Here is a 23,092-nt window from a genome sequence, read left to right as displayed (position 1 = left end):
CACTACCCTGCCCCGAAGGCAAATTGATGAAGACTATTACACCGGCGAACTTAACACATTCAATCCAGGGCGACGACACCACATCACGGATGAAAATTCCACCATGCTTGAATTACCAAGTCTCGTTACTCCGTCAACCCGAACCTAAACATTCATAGTCCGATTGCTTTTCCTTTGCCGGAAATAAAATACTGGATCTCCGAATCATGCACTGAGTTAACCTCTTCCAAGTCATTCACTGCTTCGACGCATAGACAAGCATCCTACCATTAAACAAACACTGTGCGATAGCAACACACAGATCGTCATAACAATCAATGCCAAACCTCAAAACCTTAGGTATTACTGATACCGAGCTGAAATGATAGAACGACCTTACGCAAGGCGACGACAATAGCCCAATCAAATACGCATGGAGAAATATCCCGCACCACATCTTTAGTACCATTAAAATTCCTCGATTCCCAATTTATAACAAGCACTTCATGTCACACAAGATTGAATAGGAAGGAAATTAAGGCATAAGCCTCAAAGGAATCAAATCGCACGATGAGGGATCAAGAAGGGAAGTGCTCCTAACATTCTTGTAGACTCTAGAAGATAAGTACAGATATCTCCATACCGATTCGCAAGACTCTACAAGACTGGCTCATGACTCGTGAGACCTAAGTGAACTTAGTTCTCTGATACCATGTTGTCACGACCCAAAATTCATTAAAGGTCGTGATGGCGCCGGACATCATTGTCAGGCAAGCCAAAAAATAAATACTTAATTTGGTTCTCATTTTTTTATATTTTAGAAATCATATTTTTCTTCAATTAAACAGTAAAAGATGAAATCTACAGTGTAAATAATAATATTTTAAAACAATTTCAATACAGGACAACCCAAATCACCCCAAAACCCGGTGTCACAAGTGCATGAGCATCAACTAGGAATATAAAATAAAATACAGCATCCGTCCGGAATACAAATTGGACAGGAAAAATATAAATACTCTGAGGGAGACTCTGTTGGCTGCGGGTCGTACTATGGAATGCAACTCACCTAAGTCTCGGCATGCCTACATGCCTTTGCTCTCACGAGGCCACTAGTCATATATGTACCTGCACAAAAAATGTACAGCAAGTGTAGTATGAGTACGTAAATCAACGCGTACCCAGTAAGTATCCCGCCTAACCTCGAAGAAGTAGTGACGAAGGATCGGCTTCGACACTTACTATGGGCTATAATTAAAATATCAATGATATAACAAAGCATGGATTTTGTAGAACGGATGTAAGCTCAATATCATGAAATATGTGAATAATTCTTTTGTTAATAAGAAATTTCCAAATTTATTTTTCATCGATTATCAATTTGTATCTCACGCCAATGAAGCAATATCAATTATCATAAATTTCAAAGCAACCAATTCAATCATGCGCAAATTATGTCGAGGTCGTACAACCCGATCGAACATAATATTTAAATTGTACACTGCCGAGGGTCGAACGGCACGGACTATAGATGCATCTATCTGCTACCGAGGAGTTCGGCCCGCTCCACAAAAGAGAAAAAATATATTAAACAACCAATTCAAGATTTATTAAGGGGTAAATATTCCAAGAATTTCAAATTCTCGTTTAATGGTCAAGTAAATGAAGTTTAACCCTTTTTTACAATTCCCTTATCGAGTTTCTAAATGTTTTAAGCAATTAAATTAACAAGCAGGGCGCAACATCGCAAGTACAACATGATATGGGTCCTAGACTACCCGGACATAAGCATAATAGTAGCTACGTACGGACTCTTATCACCTCGTGCGTACGTAGCCCCCCACAAATAGAAGTACATAATGATTTGATTCACCTATGGGGTTAATTCTCTCTTACAAGGTTAGAAATGAGACTTACCTCGCTCCGAAATTCCATAGCCGGCTCCCAAGCCTTTAAAACGACTCAATTCGGTGCCCAACGCTCCAAAACTAGTCAATAAAGATGCAAATCCATAAATATATACTCTAATACTCATTATAATTCAATTTACAACAATTTCCAACTCTGTTCGAAAAGTCGATAAAAATCACCCCCGGGTCCACGTGCCCGGATTTCAAAAAATTTCGAAGATAAACTTTACCCATGACACCACGAACTCAAATATATAATTTATTCCAAATTCTATGTCCAATTTCATGGTCGAAATCCAAAAATATAAATTTATCGGTTTCTTTCAAAAATCCCATAATTTTTCCAAATTTTCCTCCTTATAAACTTTACATTTAGCTCACAAAAAGTAAAAAACTACTTACCTTGTGTTACATGATGAAGTCTCCTCAAAATCGCCCAAGAACCGAGCTCCAAAAATCTCAAATGAAAATGGAGAAATGTCCAAGTTCGATCCCTTATGTTCTGCCCAGTTTCCGCTTCTGCGGATTACTTGACCGCATTTGCGGTCCCGCTTCTGTGGATCTCCCATCGCTTCTGCGATCCAGGGCTTCCAGCCCATTACCGCATATGCGGTCTCCCATGTGCAGATGCGCATCCGCATCTGCAGATATGCTTCCGCACCTGCGCCCCCAGGCTTTCTCTCAATCTCGCACCTGCGATGCACCTCTACATCTGCGATCTCGCAGGTGCGGATGACCCTTCACACCTGCGGTCACTGCCCAGCTTCGCCCAAACTGCACCTACGACCGTTTCTTTGCTTTGGCGGTCACGCACCTGCGGTCAAATTTGCGCAGGTACGATTACACCAGAACTGGTGCACTTCAACCATCCTTGAAGCTTCAACTTGGTCCGTTAACCATCCGCAACCACCCTGAGGCCCCACGTGACCTCAACCAAACCTACCAAAAAGTCCTAAAATACCATACGGACTTAGTCGATACTTCAAATTACATCACACAATGCTAAAACCACGAATCACATCCCAATTCAGGCTTAATGAACTTTAGAACTTTAAACTTCTACATTCGATGCCGAAACTTATCAAATCAGGTCCGATTGACCTCAAACTTTGCACACAAGTCATAATTGACATTACGAACCTACTCCAACTTCTGGAATCAAAATCCGACCCCGATATCAAAAAGTCCACTCCCGGTTAAACTTTTATAAATTATCCAAATTTTTAATTTTTGCCAAATGACCCTGAAATGACCTACGGACCTCCAAATCTACTTCCGGACGCGCTCCTAAGGCCAGAATCATTATACGGAGCTATTCTCAGACTCAAAATTCCAAACGGACATTGATAACATTGAAATACACTTCAACCCAAATTTATGAAATTCTTCCAAATTCCAACCTTCCGTAATAAGCGCCGAAATACTCCCGGATCATCCAAAACCCGATCCGGACATACACCCAAACCCAAAACCATCATACAAACTTGTTGGAACTTAGAACCTTCAAATCTCGATTCCGAGGTCATTTACTTAAAAATCACACCTTAGTGAATTCTTCCAACTTAAAGCTTCTGAAATTAGAATTTTCTTTCCAAATCAACTCTGAACTTCCCGAAATTCAATTCCTACCACACGTACAAGTCATAATACCCGAAATAAAGCTACTCATGGTCTCAAACCACTTAACGATGTGCTAGAGCTCAAAACGACTGGCCGGGTCGTTATATTAACTCTAGATGATTCAGCTAGAAAATTCACGATTAGAAGCAGGTATTTTGCTCGAATAGAGAGAGAAGGAAGAGAAATAGAAAGAAGAAAAATGGAATAATAATATTAGAAGAGAGGATTTCTTCTATTTTCAATTGTATCGAATAGGTTCATCAATGAACAGATTTATAGAAATATTTCGTTGTTACAAAATCAATCCAAAACATGTTACTTGTATAAAGCCAATCCAAAAACTTTTATGAATACAAAACCATTCTGAAACCTATTATGGAAGACATCCATCGTTGCAAGTGGATGAATTCACTTGCAGGATTTATAACACTCCCCCTTGGATGTCCATTAATAGATAATGTGCCTCATTAAAACTTTACTAATGAAAACTCGGTGGAAAAAATCCAGTGAAGGAAAAAGAATACACATATTACGCATTAAGAGTTGCCTCATTAAAAACCTTTCCAGAAAAATCCAAATGGGACAAAACCTTGGTTAAGGAAAAAAGAGTACAACGCGTAATTCTCTTCCTGATAAAAACTTTATTTGATATCTCGAAGACGACGCATTCCAATCTTGTATCTTAACTTCTTAAATGTTGATGTCGGCAATGCCTTAGTGAACAAATCTACCAAATTATCACTTGAATGGATTTGTTGAACATCTAATTCACCATTCTTTTAAAGATCATACATGAAAAAGAATTTTGGTGAAATATGCTTTGTTGTCTCCTTTAATATATCCCTCTTTTAGTTGAGCTATACATGAAACATTGTCTTTATATAATGTTATTGGAATATCCCTTCCCCATGAAAGGCCACATATCTCTTGGATATGTTGAGTTATTGAACTCAACCAAACGCATTCTCGACTCGCTTCATGAATGGCTATTATTTCTGCATGATTTGAAGAAGTAGCAATCATAGTTTGCTTTGTTTTAATGCCATGATATGGCAGTCCTCCACATGTGAATAAATAGCCTGTTTGAGATTGACCTTTATGTGAGTCAGACAAATATCCTGCATCTGCATAACCAATCAGTTGTGACTTGGATTAATTTGAGTAAAATAATTCTATATCAATAGTCCCTTAGAGATATCTGAATAGATGCTTAATACCATTACAATGTCTTTATGTTGGGGAAGAACTAAATCTTGCTAACAAGCTTATAGATAAAGCTATATCTGATCTAGAAATATTAGCAAGATATATTAATGCCCCAATTGCACTAAGATATGGTATTTCAGCACCTAGAATTTCTTCATCATTTTTATGAGGATGAAATGGATCTTTATTTATATCAAGCGATCTCACAACCATCGGGGTACTCAATGGATGAGCTTTATCCATATAAAAGCACTTCAAAATATTTTCGGTGTATGTTGATTGATGGACAAATATTCCATTTTTCAAATGCTCAATTTGTAAGCCAAGAAATATTTTTTGTCTTTCTAAGATCTTTCATTTCAAATTATTTTTTAATATTTTATTACCTTTGGAATCTCTTCAGGAGCTCCAATTATACTCAAGTCATCAACATACACAGTTATTACAACAAATTCAGATCCAGGTACTTTATAAAGACACAAGGACAAATTGGGTTAATTTTGTACCCTTCTTTCAATAGGTATTTGCTAAGGCGATTATACTACATGAGCCTTGATTGCTTCAATCTATATAAGAATTTCTGAAGCTTTATCGAACAAGTTTCCCGGGAATCTTTGTATGTTTCAGGCACTTTGAATCCTTCAGGGATTTTCATAAAACTTTCATCGTCCAGTAAGCCATATAAATAGGCGGTGATAACATTCATATGATGCATATCATGTTTTTCATAAATTGCTAAACTGATAAGATACCTGAATGTGATTACATCAACCATGGGAGAATATATCTCCATATAATCAATGCTAGGATATTTGCGAAAAATCTTGTGCCACAAGTGTAACAACCCAGTAAGTTGGTTTGAGCATTTGCATTCTGTTCAGCTATTTGAAGTCTTGAGAAGTATCGTGTTATGTATTATGACTTGTGTAAATCCTCAGTTTTAATTTTCAGGTTATTCGGAATTGATTTGGAGGAATGAATTTTATTATTGAAGCGTTAAAGTTGGAAGAGTTGACCAAGTTTGACTTTTTAGTATTTGACCTTGAAATAGAGTTTTGATGGTTTCGTTAGGTCCGAATGGTAATTTCAGACTCGGGCGAATGCCCATATTTGCATTTGGATATTTCTAGAAGGTTTCGACGCTAATTGGCGAAAGTTAGAAATTTGAAGATTTGGAAAGTTCATAAGTTTTACCGAGAGTTGACTTTGAGGATATCAGATTTAGATTGTGGTTCCAGAAATTGGGATAGCTTTGTTATGTCATTTGGGACTTGTGCACAAAATTTGAGTTCATTTCGAGTTGATTTGATATGTTACGGCACGAGTTTGGGAAGTTGAAAGTTCAAAATTCATTATATATGATTTGAGGTGCGATTTATCATTTCGATATTGTTATGCGTGATTTGGGGCCTTGAGTAGATCTGTATTATGTTATGGGACTTGTTGGTAAATTTGGACGGGGTCCCGAGGGGCTAGGGTGAGTTACGGACATGGTTAGGATCATTTTTATCTCTTGTCGCATTGCTGAAGATTTCTGCTGCTGGTGTAGCCACATCTGCGGAGTCTTGGTCGCAGACGCGACTTCGCAGATGCGGGCTGTTCTTTGTAGAAGCGAGAAAAGGCTGGTGAGGAATATCGCAGAAGCGGAGTTTTGAGCGCATGTGCGGATGCGCAGGTGCGGTTGGTTGGGGCACAGAAGCGAGGTTTTGCACAGGGGCGGATGATGGCTCGCACCTGCAATGTCGTAGAAGCGGATATTTTGTTCGCATGTGCGAGGGTTAAATTTTCAGCTGGTTCCGCAGAAGCGGATGTATTATCGCAGAAGCGGCTCATTTGTTCGCAAAAGCGAAAATGGCTGGACAGAAGCTTTAAATCAAGGGTTTGGTCATTTTATTCATATTTGGAGCTATAAACCTCGGATTTAGACGATTGTTGAAGCAATTTTCATATATGATTATATTTTATTCATATTTGATTATATTTTATGAATCTATTCTCATTTTTGGCATTTGGTGGATGAATTCAAAAGAGAAATTTGGGGGGGGGGGGGGAGGGTGTCTATAGTTTCATTGAGTAAATTTTTGAGTTTTGAACATCGATTCGAAGTCGGATTAGAGTGAAAATAGTATGGTTGGACTCATAATTGAATGGGTTGTTAAATTTTGTGAGTTTTTTGGGTTCCGAGGTGCAGGTCCGGGTTTGAATTTTGGTTGACTTTGGGCTTTTGATTAAAGATTCCACCTTTATCGATTGGGTTTGTTTTCTTTGGCATTATTTGATATTCTTGAGTTACATTTGGCTAGTTTTGAGCCGTTCAGAGGTCGGTACGCGTGGGATGGCATTTTTAGAGCATCGTTTGGCTTGCTCGGTATTGGATTTGGCTTGTTCGAAGTAAGTAACACTTCTAAACTTGGTGCTGAGGGTATGAACCCCCTGAATATACCTGTTATGTGTTCAGTGTTGAAGTGACGCGCATGCTAGGTGACGGGCGTGTGGGCGTGCACCGTGTGAAGTATGATTCGGTTGATTCTGTGAAACTGTGTAGCTATATAATCTTATAATTATTCATAAATTTCTATGTACTGGAGTAATTGAGTTGTGATCCATCTTAGAAATCATGTTTAGGCTATATGTTTATTCTGTTGGGACCCACTAAGGTCATTTCTGTTGTTGAGTTATTTTTTTAAATTGCATTTACATACTCAGTCATATTCAATCATTTACATATCATATCTCAGTCTCTGTTATCATTTGTTGTCACATCATGTTATTATCATATTGGGCTATTTGGCATGAGATTTGTGAGCCCGGGAGATTGGAGAGCTTAATGACTGAGTTGGGGCATGAGGGCCGGATTGTGAGTGATATTGATGGGATCATGTTGCACGACACAGCAAGTGTTATTGATTCATGATGGGATCGGGTTGCACGCCGCAACAGGTATTATTGATTCATGATGGGATCGGGTTGCACGCCGCAACATGCACTATTGATTCATGATGGGATCGGGCTACACGCCGCATCAGGTTATATTAGCGCTTGGGCAGGATCTGCCCCTTCGGATTTTGCACACCCACAGTGAGCGTTGTTACTTTTGATTCATGATGGGATCAGGCTGCGCACCGCAGCAAGTACCGTACACTGCTGAGTGACTGAATGTGCTAAGTGATTGAGCATGATGGTTGGGAGTGTGAGACTGTGATATTGAGTACTCTGAGAGTATGGGTACATGAGTTCATCACTGTGACGCATTGCATCTGACATGCATACTTGACATACAGACATAGAGATGCATTTCCTCATGTTACACGATTTTGTGACATTTATGACTTCACATGCACATCGATATATAGGCATAGAGATGTACTTTTCTCATGCTATCTGAGATTGAATCATCTTATCTGTTGTTGAAAGTTTTTGGGAAAAATCAAAGGTTTCTGACTTACTCATATTTTGGTGATTTCGGTGAAGAATTTGGGTTTTATTGTTATACTTGAAAAGCATGACTATTTTTTGTAACTGTGAACTAGCTGAGCATCATATTTCTAATTTATTTCTTGTACCACTTTTATTATATTGTTATGAGTTTTTGTTATCTATTGGTGTTGGACTCTGACCTTTGTCCCGGCTAGTCACCACTTTCAACCTAAGGTTAGGTTTGTTACTTATTGAGTACATGGGGTAGGTTGTACTCATACTACACTTATGCACCCTGCGTGCAAATTTTGGATGTTGATGTTGATGTGTATGGCGGGAGCCGGCATTGAAGATCTGTGAGGCCCCGTAAAAAAAATTCCCAATGACTTAAGATTGTAAAGTGTGCCAGCGATATTTGGGAATAACGTATTTGAGTATTAAAGGAGACCTATGGGATAAAGCCACGTCATTTTGAAATAAATATGTATGGTTAAGGTGTGTTGGAACGTACTAAAGAGTTTTGTGAATGGAAAGAATTTGTGTGGAGTAAGTTGGATACATTGAGTGGAAAGGATGTCTCAATTAGCATCAGGCTCGAATTCAAACAAATGCCACTTCCGAAATATAAATACTTAGGTGGGGATATACCTATCAAATTAAAGCGCTATGAGTCTAGTTTCCAACGCATCAAACTGTTTGTCATTTGGATATGTATACAGAAAGTTATGGCCATTTTACCAGACCTATGCCATATGTGCAGCCGCACATATAAGGGTGTTTCTGCCTCATGTACGCGGCCATATGCGCGGTCACTTGCCCAGGTGCGCGGCCGTGCACATAGGAGCCCTATAAATACCCCCAAGGCCGGGTAGAGAGGGGGGCTAAGTCATTTCTTTGAGCTAGGGCTTGCATATCAAGAGGAATCCGTCCAACACTTCCCTCCCATGAACCAAGGTAATATTTATGGAGTAATTTTGAGTTGATTACTATTCCTAAACACTTAATATTAACTAGGATTAATCTTGAAGATCCATTGATTTCTATTCAAATCCCCAAATTGGTCAACAACACTACAGGTTAGGATTTTCAAGAGTTTCACTACAAGGGGTATGTCCACCATCTCTAACTAATTCATGATAATTATTTATGTATGAAATATGTGCTAGGACTTATGGGATGGTGATTGGAAGCCACAAATGCCTAACCTAGGTTGTGTTGGTATTATAGAGATTGTAAAATGAATTAATTGATAAGATTTATGGGTTGTGGGTGAATTGTTGGGCATGCATGTGCTAATGGAATTTGTGGATGGCCTAGAGACGATTGTGGGGTGAATCATTGGTATGGAAGGTGGCTGTTAAGTGAAGAAATTCCATTGGAAGAGGTTGTGTAAAGATATGCACACTAGATGTTTGATAAAATGTCTAAATAATTTAAGGTATAGAAACCTTGCTAATATTGGTGCAATTGTATTGCATTGTTGTAGATTGAAGTTGTTTAGTGTGGTGGAACGTCTTAGTATTATTAAGGGGCGAATTCCAGGTATGTTGGCTAAACTACTCCTTTAGAATTTAATTCCATGATGTTCTCGTAAGTTTCAAGTATTGTTGGCTCAAGTTCCTTATTCACATGTTCCGAGTTGTTCCCAATAAATTTGATTATCCCGAGTAAGCAAGTGTCGAGAATTATGTATTCACAATATGTTCTGAATGTTCCTATCACATTATGTTATCCTTCGGGAATGTGTTCAAGAATGATATGTATATTAAAATGTTATGGCTTTAAGTCGTGTTTCAAATGGAAGTCCATTATGCTTAACTTGGGAAGAATACTCCATGCATCTAAAACTCCAATCGCTTATATGTGTTCCTAAAGTCTTGAATTAAAATGCCTTATTGTTGATAATCTATAAGGCTTGAAAGTGAAAGAAGGGGGGTTGGAGATGGAAAGTGTGGCCACCGTGCCAATAATGAGAGTTATACTTGTGCCCAAACGTGGTTGTTTTAACTAATGCTATGCTTTGTAAGTATTTTTAACGTGTCTTTAGCTCTTATATATATATATATATATATATATATATATATATATATATATATATATATATATATATATATATTCATGAGCTGAAATTATGTATTGCCCTTTTGGAAAAAAGTATTTCAAGATTAAATGATGTGTTACTCGTTTATGATTTTAATTTGTGCTTCGATTGCCAACCATTTTACTCCATTTCTTGAAACGAAATCCATTGTGTTTAAAGTATTCATTACTAATGAACTTAAAGTTGTGATTTACGGAATATTCTATATGTTGATGTTTATATTGATGATCCTTGAAAGTAAAGAAATGAAAGTGTGCAATATAAGATACAGCCATCGTGCCTTAGGATGAGGAGTCATAAGTATGGCCAAAAGAGCCAATAGAATTATAATGATGTTGTGAATGGTTGAAGGTACTAACGAGGCTATATATAGTGTGAAAGGTAATAAGGTGAATATAAAATATATTTGTGCTTTTGTTTCCCTTGTGTGCAAACCAAAACTATTTTTGGGAGTATCATTAGCAAACCGAGGAAGGGTGGGTCATAAGGCCCATGCCCGAAATTACACGTGCCGGTGTATGGGTGGATTGTGATTATTCCCCTTGTTTGGGATGAGATTGAAATATTGATGTGATTGTCGTTATTCCCCTTAATTAGGATGAGGTTGATATTAGTTGTAAATTAGAAAGTCAACCCACACAACATATGTGGAAAGCGGCCTAGCCGATCGGGTGGAGATCGGACGCCATGTTGTGCACATGGTGGTACTACTCTTGGTAACACATTTCTTTTGCACCACATGTTAAACCACGTTGTTCGTGGGGAGATGGTATAGCCGATCGGGCATGATCGGACTCCGTGTTAAAAATACGGTGGTATATCGGTGCTAATGATCTCCCAACCAAAAATATATAATATTTTTCGTATGTTGAAAATTGTTATGTTTTAACTTGACATTTTGATATCATTGATTGTTACTTGTTGCTCCATGGTGTTTCACCTTCTGTTATTGGCGTTCTATTTCGAAAGAGAATATTTAGCTTTACATACTAGTACTATTCCACATGTACTAACGTCTCTTTTACCGGGGGTACTGCATCTTAAATGGATGCAGGTGGTTCATTAGCGGGCAGCTTTGGTACTCATTAGCAGTCACTCTCTATTCACCAGGTTTTGGTGAGCCCTGCTCTATTCCGGGCTTTATGTCATTTGACGTTGTATTTTGTGCTTTGAGGAGCCGAGGCCTTGTCGCCGGCACTTCCATTCTTCACTTATGTTATACTTAGAGACTCCATAGACAAGTTGTGGGTGGTATTCGATGTTGGAAATTGAACTAGAAATATTGGTATTTGGCAAACATATTTTTTATTACATCTATAAACTTGTAATATTTTGGGAATCATAAATGAATGAGGAATACTTGATTTTTCTCATGTCTATCACTTGCATCTAGCAGGCTTGCTCGGCCGGGGTATCTCGGTTGAGCGTCGGTCGCACTCCCGAGATCGGGGCGTGACAAGATGTACCTGCGTTCTGGTCATAGCTGCCTCTTGTTCTTGGTAGCTTTAGAATTATTAATCTGTTCGTGTATATTTCAAACAGATGATGTATTTATTTCATACCAACTTTCTGAATTCTAAATCTTAGAAGCTCATGATTTGTACTACCAGTCTTGGGATTTTTGTATAAAAATTCAGTTGTATTGTCATTACTTCTCTTAGTAAATCTCATCTGAAATGGATTATTGTCAAATTGGCTTACCTAGCGGGTTAGGTTAGATGCCATCACGACTAGTTGAATTTTGGGTCGTGACAACAAGTCGTCTTTATATCTATAGACTTGATTTTGCATTTCACTTTTGCACAAGAATATATGTGGACCTCCACTAGGCTTTATACTTTCAGATGTTGGGACTATCTGTCCAACTTCATATTTTTCAGGTAAAGTCAATCTTGATTACGTATTTTTTATTTTGGCCAATCATTTATCTGTCAACATTCTGTGACAGATTTGAGTTCAAGATCCTTGTCAATATTAATAATATTGAGCGTTACATTATATCAACAATATCATTAATGATCTTTTTACATCAGTTCCAAATATTACTAAATAAAGACATAACTTACCGAGATCTCCTTATCTCATTATTTTCAGGTACCTGAGACTCTCCTATGAGGTCTTATAAAGTGTTATGTCATCTCTTATAGAGCATTTGCCTCCTTATTATGACCATTTTGATCATTTGCTCCTCTCCTTCTTCAAGAAGTTTTATCTTTGGAACCGATTGATCTATTGCGCTTTATGTGTGCCATAGATTTTGTCCATCATGGACTGTATTCTTATTTAGAGCATTAACAGCTGAAATTTAGTATTTGGCCTTGGGTCAGCAAATATGTCTGCAATATTTCACAAATGAATTATCATTTGAACTTCAAGTTCACATTTTCTTGTACGAGGATCCAGATGTACTCATAATAATTCATTCTATGTATTACTTTTTCAGTTGCTCATTTTCTCTCCCCTAATGTTGGGATCACCAACATATATCCCCCAACCTTCTTTGGGTATCCATCTTTGTGCATTGTGGTGGAATAATAAATCATATAGCACATTCATATTTCTAGATGGAATTTATTTGGTTCCTGACCCTCAACCAATTTGTGATAGGGAGAATTTATCATAACTTGTTGGCTAGATGCGTACAAGTGCTGCTATATATTAAATAATACATCTCATACCAAATTTATTTTTGGGAGTTTTGTTCTCATAACCAATTGTTTAACTATAATTGGAGGCATACAATTTCTTCTAAACCAATTTTGATTTAAACCAACATTATCAAGATAAATCATTATAATTTATATTCTGGAACTGTGCTAAATTTGAGCAAGTAGTCTTCCAAAGGTCAAACTGCAAGTTGATAACATACACACATGTGACCATATAATAGATGCATCTATTAAAATCATATAATAGTAAATGGTTCACATGGCAATTTGAGCAAGAATTATCTTGTGCTGCTTATTCTCATGATATACTAGTTAAGATTTAGAATTGAATCTCTTGATTTCTAGAACGAATAAAAGGTGATATATATAAATAAAATTGTTCATGATATTGATATTGTAGTAAGTCTCAAAAGAAACTTTTTGAATTTAAAATGTATAAGCCAAAGTGGTTGGCATGTATTGAAGAAGTAGAAGATTCTTCAAGAATATCACCTTTTATTCGTTCTAGAAATCAAGGGATTCAATTCTAAATCTTAACTCGTATATCATGAGAATAAGCAACACAAGAGAATTCTTGAAGAATCTTCTACTTCTTCAATACATGCCAACCACTTTGGCTTATACATTTTAAATTCAAAAAGTTTCTTTTGAGACTTACTACAATATCAATATCATGAACAATTTTATTCATCCGAGGAGTAACAAATTAGTTCTTCTGGAGCTCTTAATTGATCATGTACTATAAGATCTTTTGTCACACCATTCATATGGTGATTGTCTCATTCACGGAGAAAATTATATCATAATAAATTGTCATGGTCAAAGTCATCATAAGCAAAATTATTTCGTGCTTGAATTTTGCCTTTAATAACCTTTTATAAGGCATGTCAACATATTTTTGACGTACCACATGTACGCGACCAATGACATATTCATGTAATCACACGGTAATATTTATTATCTTTCTTTCTGTCAAACCTTCCTTAGAGGTGAGTTGTGATATGTATCGAATCATGCATTGCACATCTTTATTCATTACTTTTACACATATTGCTACATTCACTTTTAGGAATGAGTCTGCATTCTAAATGTTTATCACAAGTCATATTTTTTTCAAGGAATGGAGTATAATCATTACGACGTGCTTTATTATTTTTCCATACCAATTTGATGGTAAACATTGCTTTCACCTTTTGAAGGATATATTGAGAACCCTTATTGTTCTCCTTTTTATAATTACTATCATGATGACGATTATTATTTTGTTCCTTGCCACGACCACGCCAATTCATATGGCTACGATAATTATATTGTCTTCTTTCAGAATCATCATCAATATGGTGCACCAATACTTGAACTCGATGCATTTTTCTCAGAGTGTCGTGGGGACTTACCCCCGAGCATTTATGAAAATATCAATTATCACTCTTGTGGTCATAAGCAAAAACAAAATTAGTTATAAGAATATAATTACTTCTGCCGGTCATGTATATCATGAAACTGAATATAGTTCAAATATATTTTCTAATGCAAGATTTTTAATTTTAAATAACTATTGCTTGATAAATTCTAGGTACTGGTAAACCATCAACAAAGTAGTAACAACCATGTAGAAATCGATTAAGAAATTATTATGATTCATTGACAAATAAGCATTCACATCTGCCAACTACTATTTATCCTCTCATCTTCCAAATAAAATGAATCTTAAAATTCTCTTCTTTAAACAAGAGAGCCATCTTCAGAATTATTAATATATTTATAGGCTTTAAATTTGCAGCAAATAACTTGTAATAAATCATGATGGTATCTGACAAATATTATAGAACACATAAAAGAAAATTTTTCACTAGACAACTCTAAGTGTTTACACAATATATTAGTAGCCAAGTTAGATTTTCATGACATGTGAGAAACATATACATGTCCAATACTTATTGAATGAATAAACACACTTGATCAAGTCATTTCAATTACACAGAAACATATCATTTTGTTTTAATATTATATCTGAATATAGATCTAAAAGAAATTGGTTAAATAAAATTACTAAGGTCATCTTCAGTTAAGAGGAGTTAAGGAGTATTTCTACCAATTAAAAATCGCAGTAGATCTTTACAATATCTCTAACCAAATGCTTTCTGATATACATGTGAATAATGAATTATATTACTATGTAATTATTTCATGTCTACTAATTTCTTTTCTGTGACGACATAACAGCTACTATAAGAACTTGAATTATATAAAATATGTAACATGTATTAAGACATACCTGGAGGATATATGAAAATAAACCTTAAAATGGTAATGGAAATTAAAGGATTAGAGGCTCGTGCTGATAACGTGTTATGAAATAAAAGTAATATGGCAAGAACTATATAATTAACTAGAAGTTAACATAAGAAGGGAATAATAATATTATAAGAGAGGATTTCTTCAATTTTCAATTAGTACCAAATAGGTTCATCAGTGAACCTATTATAGAAATATTTCGTTGATACAAAATAAATCCAAAATCTGTTATGAATACATAATCAATCAAAAACTTATTATGGAGTACAGAACTAATCCAAAATTTATTATGAATACAGAACCATTTCGCAACCTGTTATGGAAGACATCCATCGTTGTAAGTGGATGAATTCACTTGCAGGATTTATAACGAAGGGCCATTTGTTCTTCTATTTTCCTCTACCCTGCTATTCAGGAGTCTAACACCAGTCCAAAATTATTGCCAAAAGAAAAACTTAAACTGTTTCGCTAATCTATCTATTAACGAGTAAAAAGAGATGAATAACTGTTTCGCTAATCAAAACTAGTGAATATAATAATTGCCTTATTAGAAACATGATCGATACTAATATTTTCGCTTACCCTTCCCTAATATTTTTAACGATGATCATTGTGTCTGTATTTGTCTCTCATGTGACTCAACTCATGTCAATATCTAACAAAAAGAGCATGTCTTTGGCCAAACTCCTGTCAACAGGCTGCCGTAGCTGTAAGCGAACCAATATGATTCATTTTCAAACCTCTAACTGAACTTGGTCACCGGGTAATGAATAGTCAAAAACTTAATGAATAACCAAACAAATCTTTCATTCATAACCGACTGCCAAGCTATAACGGCCAATCTTTCATTCTAGTTTTAGAGTCCAATGCTGACGCTAAAACTAAGTGGGCGTTTGGACATAAGAATTGTAAAATTTCGGAAAAAAGTGAATTTTTTTTTCAAGTAAAAATGGTATTTGAAAACTAGAATTGTGTTTGGACATGAATATAATTTTTGGTTGTTTTTGAAGTTTTGTGAGTGATATGAGTGAAAATTTTGAAAAACAGCTTTTTGGAGTTTTTCAAATTTTCAAAAAATTCCAAAATTCATCTTCAAGTGAAAATTTAAAAATTTATGGCCAAACACTAATTTCGAAAAAAAATAAAAAAAAATCGAAAAATATGAAAATTTTTTTTTGTCCAAACGGGCTCTAAATACTCCCTGTATAACATATTTTCAGACTTTCATTTGTCCTTTTTATTTGTCAGTCACCTCTGGTTGTGGCAAAAAGATTTTAAAAAAAACAGTTAAACATCTATAATATCAACTAAAAAGTGTGAGTTGAATAATATACTTTTTAAAAACGGGTTAAATATGGATAAGAATCATATTATCCGCTTAGAAAAATAGAAAACTAATGGATTTAACTTTTACATTTATAAAGATTCAAATTGGGGTTATTCAAGCTTGGGAGATTAGGAATTATTCCAAAAGTGATCATTTTCAAAAAGACATGAATATTATCCGCCGATTAACCCGTTTTCTATGCGCATTAAATATGAGTCGAATTGAATAATTTATTAGTTTTTGTATTACTCATTTTTTACCCGCCCATATTCCACCCAACCCGGCCGTTGCCCCCTTAGTCACCACCGAAAAATGTATTCCAAAATATGCATTAACTTTTCATTTTAATTTCACCCTTACTGCTCTAGCAGTATAATCATTAATGAAAGTCAAACAGTCTAAATGACCTTTTTTAACGATTGTACAAAACTTAAACATAAAAATGAACAAAATTGAATCCTTTTCAAGTCTTTCAACTTTAAGAAGAATTTCGTCCAAAGGATATGGAAAATTCACATTCTATTTTTTTTTTCATGTTTTTGGAGGGGAGTTTTTTTTTGGATAGCATTCTCAACATTCTTTTCTTATGAACATCTTTTTTGCTCCTCAGTTTTTCACATCCCTGCAAAAAAACTACTCCCTCCATTACAGTTTATGTGAATTATTATTTTTTGATCTGTTCCAAAAAGAATGATCCATTTCTAAATTTGAAAATAATTAAGGTTAAACTTTTAATTTTACCCTTAATGAAAAGTTTTTATAACCACACAAATACTCTAGATCCCTTTTTGACATGTTTAGGACCACAAACTCCAAAAAATTTAATTTTTTCTTAAATTTCGTGCTCATTCAAACAAGTTCACATAAATTGAAACGAAGGGAGTAACTACTGAGACTATGATATCTCCGTTCACTCAATCTTGCTAATGCCAATGCGCTTAACAAAAGCATTCCTTATAGCTTCTGTGTGCATAGTGACCCCTTTATCCTCAAATCCTGATATATAATTTTCGGAAAAGGGTCATAAATGCCCTTAACTTATTGGAAATGGTTTAAATTTGCCCTACTTCCACCAATTAGGCCAAAATTGTCCTTAATGTTAATTTTTGGGTTAAAAATACCCATCTTTTTTAACAGAATTATGAGATGGCAAATGTGGGTCCTTTAATTAAATAGGTGGCACTTACTTATTGGTCCACGTGGCATTCGACCGGACCTATGAATAACCTCAACTAGTTGGATTTGTTTGCTTAAGAGTTTGGCGATTGTTAGGGCTGGATTGCAAAATATCCACCATTGTTAAAGGATGAAGAAGCTTAGTCGAACTTAGAGATAGAATTGATTGGAGCTTGTTTGAATCAGTTTTGAACCAAAAATTGGAGCTTCAGACGTCAGTTATAAACGCAAAGCATCGAAGGAACGGGGTACGAATAGATATGAAGTTTGTGGAAAGATTTTGAAATTTGTTCATTTCTTGAGGATGGAAACCATTATAAATTGATTTATACCAATACATGTTGGAAAAGTTGAATTTGTACCAGAAAACTTTGAATTGCCATTGTTGAACTATCTGAAAGCTTGAGTTGAATTTTGAACCCGATCATTTGTCGCCGCATCAATTGGGTGTTTCGACTTTCGAGTCTGGGATTTTGAGTTATTTTTGGTTTTAAAACATCACTTTTACAGTCTTTGAGAAGTTTATACTGAATTTGAAGTCTGTTGGTTGAAATTCTCAATTTCTTTCTCTAGAACGAATCTGGGGTTGATAAAAATTTGAAGTACTAATTAAGGTTTGTTGAAATCATTCGGAAAAACCTATTGAATGGAGGCGGTGAATCGAGAGTAGTTGCTGATTCGAGAGCTCAGAATGGACATTGTTGATCCTCTACTGCTGAGTTTCTTTGTTGAGATTAATTGTGTTAATTAATTTGCTTGACTAAAGCTGATTGAAACTTAAACCATTGCTTCTATACCTTGCTGTGAAGATTGACTTTTAAGCTTAAATCATTGCTTCAGTATCTACTAATCCAAGTGTAGTAGTGAAATTGTTGAACTCGAATCATTTCCTAGCTTGATGAAATCGGCTCCACCATTGTTGCTGAACTCACTTGATTTTTAGTGGTTTTGGGTTAACCCATATGGATCGGTTATTTATGGGTCTAATGCCACGTGGACCAATATATCAGTGTCACCTATTTAATTAAAGGATCCACATTTGCCATCTCATAGTTCTGTTAAAAAGAAGGATATTTTTTTACCCAAAAATTAAGTTAAGGACAATTTTGGCCCAATAGGTAAAAGAAGGGCAAATTTAAACCATTTTCAATACGTTAGGGGTATTTCTGACCCTTTTCCGTATAATTTTTAACTTCCTTATGTATCATATTTTGCAAAACTGCCAAAAATTCTGGGCTAAATAACTGTTTCTCCATAATTGAAGGACCAAAACTGTAATTCTCAATTACTGGAAGATTCTGGGGCATTATGCCCGGAGCTGAAGATGGTGCGGGATCCGGTTCAGCCACTTGTGGGGTTACCCGACCCGTAGCTTCATTGAATCCGGATCCGGGTAAAGAAAGACTCAGAAATGTTGGTGGGTCGGGTACTGAAGGAGGTAAAACTCCACTGGGTCGGGCGGCAGGTCGATAAACATTCGATTGAGCAATCCCAGGAAAACCCGAATCGCTCAAGTCGGATCCAGATGGACTACCCGGATTCATTGATATTGTACCCGGCCCAATACTGGACGATCGCTTCAGCGGCTGCTGAGGAGTTTCGAATGACAAATCATCCGACGTGGAAGGACACTTTCGCTTAAGCGTCGAGTTCCAGTGGTTCTTTATGGCGTTATCGGTTCGACCCGATAAAAAACGGGCTATAGTAGCCCATTTATTACCGAGCTTAGCATGGGCTTTGAGAATAGTTTCATCTTCTTCAGCAGTAAAAGGGCGGTGCTCCACTTGAGGAGAAAGCTGGTTACACCAACGGAGCCTACAAGATTTTCCGGATCGACCCGGAATTGATTTACTTATAATAGACCAGTTTCTTGGCCCATGTTCTTCAACTAGCCTCTGCAATAACTCATCCTCTTCAGGACTCCATGGACCCTTGATCCGACCCGTTTCCTTAATCGCTTCCATCGAATTGTAAACAATCAACGGCGAGCTTTGAGATACCGGAAATGGAGGATTCCGGTCACTATTACCGGCTAAGGGGTGTAGAATATGTAAAGTAGGGGTGGTTGTGGGGAGGCGGGCCTCACCGTTTACTTGTAAAGACTTGGTGGGGGGAGATGGGGGTATATATACGAGAAGGGGTTCGGGTATGATCGGTTAGATGAGAGGAATAGACAGTTACTGATATACAGCTGGAATGGACACGCGTCAAATGATGAGCGATCTGTTTGGACAACTGTATATCATACTCACACTACAAAAATCTCGGGATTGTAGGGAAAAACTTAACAGTGTTCACACTAAATTGATGTGTTTTTAAGTACTTTCAAGTAGAGTATTTAATTAAGACTAATAGTTGTTGTAAGGATAAACATAATTGTATTCACACTAAATCAATAAATGTAGAAGGAAAGTAAAATCATAAGTTTTCAAATTCAAACTTTAGATTTGGGTAAATAAAATTATTTGGTATTTGTGCTAATAAAAGACATTAAATACCCGATAAAATAATTAAAGTAAATGCAAGTTAGTTCGAACATCAAAAACAACAATAATAATAACGATTCAGTGGAATCTCACGAGTAGGTCTCGTTAGTTCGAACATGAGTGCCATATATTTACATATGTCCTAACTTAATTTGTCATTTTTTTCTTGTAATTTAATTTATCATTTAGTATGAAAATATTGTGTAATTTGATGTAAAACTAATGTGGGTAAATTATCTTTTGTTGTTATATGATTACGGAAGAAATTCAAATCACTGACCGTTTTAGAAGTTACAAAATTTGCGGGATGGAAGTGAAGAGTACGGTTAGGGACGAGAAGTAGATGGACTTTTGCCTAGCCGGATTTCCCTCCGTGTGCATTATACGCACGCTCTCTCTTGTTTTTATATGGTACACTTGCCAAATTTTACAAAGTTAGTTATGTTATAAAACAATAATAGAAAAGAGTATTGTCGAAAAAAGTAGGGAGATGAAATTTTTATTGATTTGGGATCAATTACAATGGAATAGGACCCCTTTCCTCTATTTATAGGGAAAGAGTGACTTAGCCATCAAGTAAAATCCCTAAAATCTCTCTAAAATATAGACATTCACCTTAAATAAAACTCTATTTATAACACTCCCCCTTGAATGTCTATTCAACAGATAATATGCATCGTTAAAACCTTAACTAAAATAAAATACAGTGGGAAAAAAAATTCTAGGAAAGGAAAAAGAATACATATGTTTAGAAATACGCCTTTTGGTTGTCTCGTTAAAAACCTTGCAAAAAAAATCCAATGGGACAAAATCTTTTAAGGGAAAAAGAGTACAACGCGTATTAACTACCCCTTATGAGAGAATCAATTCACATCCTTGAGCCTTCGCATTCTAATCTTGTGCAACATCTTCAAAATATCGTTGGTAGAGATTTGATACACAAATCAGTCATATTAACTTGAATAAACATCATTCTTGATAGATATATAATGTCTTCATAAACTGCCGTGGAATGGCCTTTTCAATATCTCCGTAGAGGTAAAAAAAATTCTTGCTATCACATTATCATGCTTATAGTTATAGCAAGATACATTTGTGCATAAATTGCACTGAGAATGTGGTACTTCAAGATCAAGAATTGTATATGCTTCAAGCAATTGAATCCTTCAGGGATTATCATATAAGTATAGTCAAATAAGCCATATAAATAGACTTTAGATTTATATCAAATTTTCATGTCATGCTAGACATATAAAATAGATAAAAGTGATTGCATACACCATTAACTTTATACTTTCAAGTGTTTGAACTACATGTCCAAAAGTACATGTCTTTCGTATGAAACCAATTCTACTTGAATTGTTTCCTAGATTTAATATCCTCATATATATTTAACGTTATCATAGACGTAATCGACGAACATTTTATATCGATTCCAACAATCTTTTTTTTTTTAATAAAGACATGGCATAGATATCTCTTCATTCATATTTTCAGGTACCTAAACCTCTCCTGAATTTTATGAAATGTTATGTCATGTGATCTTCTAGATTACTTGCCACTTTATTATGATCATTTTGAACATTTGCTCATTTTCTTTATCAAGAATTTTACTTGAAATCAATTTATCTATATGCTTTAAGCATATCTTAGTCTTTGTCTTTCTATGACTTATTCTAATAGGAGCATTTGTAGTAAGAATATAGTTACTTTCTTTGGGTCAGCAAATGCGTCTGGCATGCTTTGCAATATATTGTAGATGAATTATCTTTTTATGAATTTCAAATTCATATTATCTTATTCGAGGATCTATATGTACAAATAATAATTCATTTGACATAACTTTTTCTCAATTGTTTATCTTGTCTCCCTCTCATGCTAGATAAACTAACTTGCTTCCACAACTTTGGATACACCTTTATGCGTTATGGTGTTAATCAAAAGATACACCGCACATCAATAATAATAAGATGAAATTATTTGGTTCATGAGCCTGAACCACTTATGAGGGAAAAATGTAATATACTTTCGTATATAACGTATATCAACTGATATAGATAATTTATTCTCATAAGCAATAGTTTAACTATTAAGTGGAGGCACTCAATAAATCATTTTGCTAAACCAGCTGTGATATAAATCAACCTATCAAGATCAACTGTCTTGAATAGAAAATTTGGAAATTATGCTCTAAATTAAATTATTGAGCAAGTTACCTCACAAACACCAGGTTGCGGGTTAATAATAATCGCACATGTAACCATATCATAGATGCATCATTATAAGGTTTACATGGCAGGTGAATGGGCCCATATTCACCTTTGATAAATTTCATAATTCAAGGGATTCAATCCCAATTTTAGTTGGTATAATAATCGCGAGAACAAGTAACATAAGAGAATTCATAAAGAATCTTCTTCAACACTTACCCATGTTAATTCTCATTTATTTTACGCATCTAAATCAAGATTGCTCAATAGGCCATGCTTGATAAAGTTGTTTTGTATTAGTAAGCTTCAGGTTTACATCATGACATGTGCAATCGTTAATTAAACTTTCAGTTTACCGCGACATGGGTTTTATATCAATAAATATCCAGTTTACTCTATCATGTAATTTCGCCATATTTTTTATTTGTGTAATACAAATCAGGCAATAAAGCGGGTAGTATTCATATATACATATTACCCCACTACAGTTGTAGTAATATAAAGATATTAAATTTTTATTATTTATACTCTCAATATAACCAACAACTTTCGCGAATACTTTAGAAACTCAATAAATTTTTTTGAGACTTACTACGACACAAAATATTATAATTGGCTCTTCCAGAGCTCTCAATTAATTTTGTACTACCACTTATTCATCAATATCTATATGGTGAATAAGCTTTTAAGGAGAAA

General features: G+C 35.4%; 1 protein-coding gene and 1 long non-coding RNA gene across 2 annotated transcripts in view; one reads left to right on the top strand and one right to left on the bottom strand.

Moving 5' to 3' along the window:
- LOC104085009 (uncharacterized) overlaps positions 1-11,907 on the top strand; it is a 29,343-nt gene extending 17,436 nt beyond the window's left edge. Inside the window, exons 3-4 of the long non-coding RNA XR_011413070.1 lie at positions 5,119-5,178; positions 11,288-11,907. This is a non-coding gene — a long non-coding RNA (uncharacterized lncRNA). The remainder of the gene's footprint in view (positions 1-5,118; positions 5,179-11,287) is intronic.
- Positions 11,908-17,419: 5,512 nt separating this feature from the next.
- LOC104085007 (transcription factor MYB44-like) lies at positions 17,420-19,816 on the bottom strand. Its single transcript, XM_070191922.1, has 2 exons — positions 18,872-19,816; positions 17,420-17,520 (listed from the first exon to the last, which is right to left on the bottom strand). The coding sequence occupies exons 1-2, from the start codon at positions 19,662-19,664 to the stop codon at positions 17,435-17,437; spliced, it is 879 nt and encodes a 292-aa protein (XP_070048023.1). The 5' UTR covers positions 19,665-19,816; the 3' UTR covers positions 17,420-17,434.
- Between the last annotated feature and the right edge of the window lie 3,276 nt (positions 19,817-23,092).

Source organism: Nicotiana tomentosiformis, chromosome 12 (genome assembly GCF_000390325.3).
Source record: "Nicotiana tomentosiformis chromosome 12, ASM39032v3, whole genome shotgun sequence".
Classification (NCBI taxonomy): Eukaryota; Viridiplantae; Streptophyta; class Magnoliopsida; order Solanales; family Solanaceae; genus Nicotiana; species Nicotiana tomentosiformis.
The sequence above is the reverse complement of the archived record's forward strand: the minus strand, read 5'-3'. Positions and strand labels throughout refer to the sequence as shown.

Coding starts and splice junctions, on each gene's coding strand:
- LOC104085007 (XM_070191922.1), bottom strand. CDS start 19,664: ATGGAAGCGATTAAGGAAACGGGTCGGATCAAGGGTCCATGGAGTCCT. Junction 17,521..18,871: donor TAAAAATTATACGGAAAAGG/GTCAGAAATACC, acceptor ATTATATATCAG/GATTTGAGGATAAAGGGGTC.